Source organism: Salminus brasiliensis, chromosome 14 (genome assembly GCF_030463535.1).
Source record: "Salminus brasiliensis chromosome 14, fSalBra1.hap2, whole genome shotgun sequence".
NCBI classification, from domain to species: domain Eukaryota; kingdom Metazoa; phylum Chordata; class Actinopteri; order Characiformes; family Bryconidae; genus Salminus; species Salminus brasiliensis.
In genome coordinates this window covers 36,900,333-36,905,909 of record NC_132891.1, presented here as the reverse complement: position 1 = coordinate 36,905,909, position 5,577 = coordinate 36,900,333, and the positions used below count along the sequence as shown (strand labels likewise).

Below are 5,577 nucleotides of genomic sequence, written 5' to 3'. Positions count from 1 at the left end.
GTACCGCTGCCCTGCGCCTCAGCTCTCAACTCAACCAGCTCTCAGCAGAGCTGCAGGTACACACACACACACACACACACACACACACACACACACACACACATATATATATATATATATACACACATCTGAATTGTAGGAGAATTTGTGATGTTATTAGAATAATACTGTGTGTGTGTGTGTGTGTGTGTGTGTGTGTGTGTGTGTGTGTGTGTGTGTGTGTGTGATAGGTGCGGGGTCTGTCTCCTCAGTGGGTGTACAGTGCGAGGGGAGATTACAGCAGAGCAGCTAAAACGCTGCAGGAGGCCATAAAGAACACCGACATCCAGGACGAGAGAATGTCTCGACTCTACAACACGCGCATCATGAGGGTACACACACACACACACACACACACACATACACACACAGACATTTGTGTTGTTGTTATAGCATCTAATCTAAAATGTGTGTGTGTGCGCAGGTTGAGTACTACTTCCTGTCTCAGTACGTGTCGGTGGTTGAGACTCCGTTCCGTCACGTTCTTCATGGTCGAGGGGAACACACTCTGAGCGCGCTCACTGAGCACCTGGCTCTGCTGCGCTCGGACCCTCAGCTCTTCAACGAGGCCCGCTTTCGCCGCCAGCTCGCTCTCTTCACCTGGACCCTGCAGGGGGCAGCAAACGCCCTCAGTGGAGACGTGTGGAACATAGACAACCCCTTCTAGAACATTCACGAGGCAACACACGTAGAACCTCCCTTCATAACCCAATATATAACCTTCATAACCCGATCTAGAACCTCCAGAAACTTCTGAGTAGAACCTTTTTTTAAGAAAAGTAGAAGGTTGTGTGTATGTGTGAATGTGTTTATGTATGTGTGTGTGTGTGTGTGTGTGTGTGTGTGTGTGTGTGTGTGTGTGTGTGTAAGACTGCTCTCTGTTTCTTTCCCTTTGGTCTGGCAATAAGAGGTCTCTCTGTTCTGAGTTCCTCTGTGTTAATTAATTGTTAATAGACGATTATGATTATGATGTAATTCTTTTTTATTACTAAGTGATAATCAGGCTGTTATTAATATAAGCAGTAATTATCGAGAGCAGTGACTCTCATAATTATGACAGTCATACTGTCGTCCAATCAAACAGCAGCATCTGCTATCAATCGGCCCGATGGCGTCATGGAGGAACCATGGGAGAACTGGGGTCACCTCCGACTCTGACGTCATCAGGCGCTATTTTGCCAGTCGTCATGGAAACCAAGTTCACCAGTAACTCTGTAACTGAACCCAGCGGAACCGACACTGTACACCTGTTCAGTGTGTGTGTTTGTGTGTGTGTGTGCTGGTTGTTGCTCTGCTGTGACTGGTTGAACTGGTTACTGGTTTATTCCAATAAAACTTCACTTCTTTCAGCAAACGCTGCTGTTATTTTCACCTCTACATCATACACTGTCTGTCCAAATATTTGTGGACACCCTTTCTAATGAATGCATTATCCTACTTTAAGTTGCACCCATAGTACTGCCAATAGAATAGGACTCTCTGGAGCAGATCAAAAGGCTGAAAGAAGTGGGAGCAGAACAGTGGCCTGGTTATTAAACATTTATTTACAGCTGAGATGAACACAGATCTGACCTCTGATTATAAAGAGAAACACTGACCAACAGAGCCATGACCATCTCCGCACATCTGGACTTCGTGCTGTGTGTGTGTGTGTGTGTTACACAGCTGTGTTTCCACACTGATGCAGGATCAGCTGTACGATACGCTGGTGTGTCTCGGTCGAGGTGGTCAAATCCAGAACTGGACAGAGATGATGTGAGCTGATCGGGTCCAGACTTTGATATTCAGATACCAACATCTGGACGAGTGGGATCAGGTGATCAGTGAGGGGTCTTGGTTCCAGTCAGGTGGTCTGTGGGCAGTGAGACAGAAATGTTAGGTCAGCAGGTCAGATGTTTTGGTTTATTGTGTTTCTATTGTTATGGACGACTGTAGTCGTGCGTCATTCTGTAGTTGGCCGTATTGGACACTCTGGGTCTAAGCTAGTTTTCAAAAAATCACTTCTATCACATCAGCTGAACCACTGATTCCAGAAGAAACAGTAAATGAGCAGGTGTCCCAATACTTTTGCCCATATAGTATATAGGTATTAACAGGTGAAACCTCTCTCAGTCTGGTAATACTGAGCAGAGTAGCCGGAGTGCAGGTCAGCTTGTAGGGGGTATGAAAGATAGAGAGTTGAGTGGGTAATGGATGAAGAACAGGTTCCTGCGCTGGAACCCGCGGTACTGTCCTGCTGAAAAACCCGGCTCAGCACCAGCCTCTGCAGGTAACTGGTGTCAGGTGATCTAAGCTGGTCCTTGATGGTCAAGATTGTTAAAAGCTGCTCATCCAGGACTGTGATGGTCAGCAAGCTGGTTTAACTGCCTAAGCAGCTTAGCTCTCGACCAGCACGGCATATGATTCCACTGTTTAATGGTTCAGCTGGTCGATCAGTGTGACCAGGGTATGTGACCAGGTTGGTCAAGCGGGTCTTACTGACTGTGGTAAACAACTGCTCCTCAAACTGAATCCAATAGAAAGAAACAGATCAGCTTTGGGTCATTTCTGATGACCACATTTTCAAAAAATCCTGTCATGTTAGACCCAGAGCTCCAAATAGGAGCTTCAGCGTTCTTCTGCTGATGTTAGCGCACTAGCTTTAAACCCAAGCAGCAAGGACATGTACCCTCCTCAGTCTCACCTATAGTGAGGTCTTCTCTTGTTCAGTCAGTTCTGTGGCAGGGTCAGTGGCAGGGTCAGTGGCAGGGTCAGTGGCGGGTTCTGTGGCGGGTTCAGTGGCCACCTCTCCTTCATCTCCCTTTCCACTCCCTGCTTCTCCTTCTCCTTCTCCTCCTTCACTTCCTCCCTCTGCTCCGTCTTCTCCTTCTCCTCCTCCCCCCTCCCCTTCCTCACTCCCTTCTTCTTCACTTCCACCTTCATTATTTTCCTCTTCGTTTTCACTCTTCTCTCCTCCCTCGCCCCCTTCTTCTCCCTTTTCTTCCTCTCCTTCTTCTTCCTCCTCCTCCTCTCCCCCTTCGTCCTCCTCCTCCTCCTCCTCTTCTACTTCCTCTTCCTCCTCCCCCTCACCGCCGTCTTCCTCTTCACCGTTGTTCCCTTCTTCTCCTCCGTCTCCATCTCCCTCCTCCCTCTCTCCCTCACTCCCCTCATCACTTCCATCTTCAGAGTCGTCCTGAGGGAAACATCAGACTAATGAGTCCTGCTCGGGGATCAAGACGAGTTCTGGACTGAATTTTAATATTAACACCTGGAAATACATGTAGTGCCATAATATATATATATATATATATATATATATATATGTGTGTGTGTGTGTGTGTGTGTGTGTTACCGTACCGAACGTTTCACTCTGTTTTTTTGCGCCTGCACAAAACAAAACCACTGTTAACTTCATAACAGATACTAAACAATTCATAATAGATACTTAATAATTAAAAAGTAATATTAGATACTGAATAATTCACATGTGTGTGACCCCTCACCGGCAGGGCTAAACTCAGGGCCAGCAGGCAGGCTAACAGCAGCACAGTCCTCATTTTTATCAGCTGTAAATAAATCATAGTGTTTTCAATCAATAATGAACTTTTTTTTCTTTAAATCTTTCAAATCTCAGTCTTTACTGTATTACTCATTGTAAATATGTAAATTATTATGATTATGATTATTATTATTAAGTAGATGTTTATGGTCTCTCTTACCTGTGCTACCAGTCTGGAGATCACAGCTGCAGATTCCCTCTCTCCTCCTCATCATCGGCTGCAGAGGAACTCAATTTAAACTCAAGGTTAAGAGGCTGCTTGTCCAATCAGAGAGGGTCCGAGCGGCGTCACGTCTTTGTGGGGGCGTCCAGCCAGACGCTGCATTTTTAATAACAACCCGAGCCCCTATAAAGCTCTATTTCTGTGAGTATGACTCCACAGCTGAGCCCACTCTACCCACTCTTTACCCACTGAGCCACTCCTCACCTGACCCCACTGATACTGACAGGAGAAGACCTCAAGTACAAAAATACATGCTTTTAAAAGTTCTAATATCCTGTGAAATCTGAGCGGAGTGTGTGAGCGCGTAATTACGGGGTTCTGTTCGTTATTCTGTTATTATTATAGACTTAGACTCTCATCAATCAGATATTTTAGACTGAAGTGGAGAATATCAGAAACCACAGGTCAGTGTGGGACAGTTAACAATGACCGATGGTATAATACTTCGTCTGAACGTCTGACCCTCTAAAAGCTCCTCCCAGAACGTTCTTCACCTAATGGTGATGAAGACACTGTTCTACCAGAGTTCTGAGAAGAGTTCGGGTCTGAAAGGTGTTTGGGTGGTCTGCTGTTTTACAGGCAATGTGTGACTACATACACTGAGTGATTAATATTCATATATGTAAAATATATGTGTATATAGTGTGTCTGGAAGGGTGAAAGGGGAACCCACCCACAACTCACCAACAACTCACCAATCCGGAGGTTTCAAAAACCAGATTTGATCATATTACACGATATTTAGTGTAATGTCCAGATCAAATGTCCTCGTGGGCCTCAGTTTGGACAGCTGTGATTTACACTCTCATGAAGGTCGAGTGCGACCCAGACAGCGGTCACCCTTTACACACCATAAAACAGCTGTATTTGAGCCGAGCGGCCGGACTTAATTAGCTCTCTGTAACTGAGCTGCTGCTAAATGAATCAGATCCTGATTTCATCCCCAGTCGTGGGCGTTCTGCAGCCCGGCGCTGAGCTCAGCTCATACTCTTTAACTTTAAAGGGCCCGTACTCCACGTTTCCTCCTCTTTTCCCACAAAACCTGCTTATGATGTTTGTGAGGTTGAATGAAAACTGCTGTAGGATGAATGGGTGGAGTTAAACTGCTGTAGGATGAATGGGTGGAACTAAACTGCTGTAGGATGAATGGGTGGAGCTAAACTGCTGTAGGATGAATGGGTGGAGCTAAACTGCTGTAGGATGAATGGGTGGAACTAAACTGCTGTAGGATTAATGGGTGGGGCTAAACTACTGTAGGATTAATGGGCGGGGCTAAACTACTGTAGGATGAATGGGTTGGGCTAAACTGTTATAGGATGAATGGGTGGAGCTAAACTGCTGTAGGATTAATGGGTGGGGCTAAACTACTGTAGGATTAATGGGTTGGGCTAAACTGCTATAGGATGAATGGGTGGAGCTAAACTGCTGTAGGATTAATGGGTGGGCCCTTTGAAGTTATAAGAAGAGACCACAGCTCAGGGTAAGTGAATCGTAGAGTCTGAATTACACATCAAGTCATATTTATTTAACAGCTCACATAAAAACAGTGAAAAACACAAAAATAGAATCTAGTATATAAACATATAATCATCTAATCTATAAACATTTTATGATCCTAACATAGCTATCACTGTTTCAAATTATGTGGTGAGAAGTGATTAATACCGTTATTACAGCTTGGTTATTCTGTCAGTGAATCAGGAACTTGATTCATTTGAGGAGTTGTTCGATTTACATGACTCTGATTTGCTCAAGCTGCTTCAATCGCTCGAGTTAC

The 5,577-nt window shown here is 45.1% G+C and overlaps 1 protein-coding gene and 1 long non-coding RNA gene across 2 annotated transcripts in view; one reads left to right on the top strand and one right to left on the bottom strand.

Annotated features, from left to right (window-relative positions):
• Positions 1 to 1,387, top strand: part of tfr2 (transferrin receptor 2) — a 6,127-nt gene extending 4,740 nt beyond the window's left edge. The window contains exons 15-17 of the mRNA XM_072696079.1: positions 1 to 56; positions 231 to 371; positions 464 to 1,387. The exon at positions 1 to 56 is cut by the window's left edge and continues 172 nt beyond it. Coding sequence (XP_072552180.1) covers positions 1 to 56; positions 231 to 371; positions 464 to 706 — 440 coding nt within the window. The 3' untranslated portion in view covers positions 707 to 1,387. The remainder of the gene's footprint in view (positions 57 to 230; positions 372 to 463) is intronic.
• Positions 1,388 to 3,142: 1,755 nt separating this feature from the next.
• On the bottom strand, positions 3,143 to 3,802 carry LOC140576665 (uncharacterized). The gene is made up of 4 exons (XR_011981747.1): positions 3,738 to 3,802; positions 3,522 to 3,584; positions 3,376 to 3,402; positions 3,143 to 3,211 (listed from the first exon to the last, which is right to left on the bottom strand). It is a non-coding gene; the product is annotated as an uncharacterized lncRNA (long non-coding RNA).
• Between the last annotated feature and the right edge of the window lie 1,775 nt (positions 3,803 to 5,577).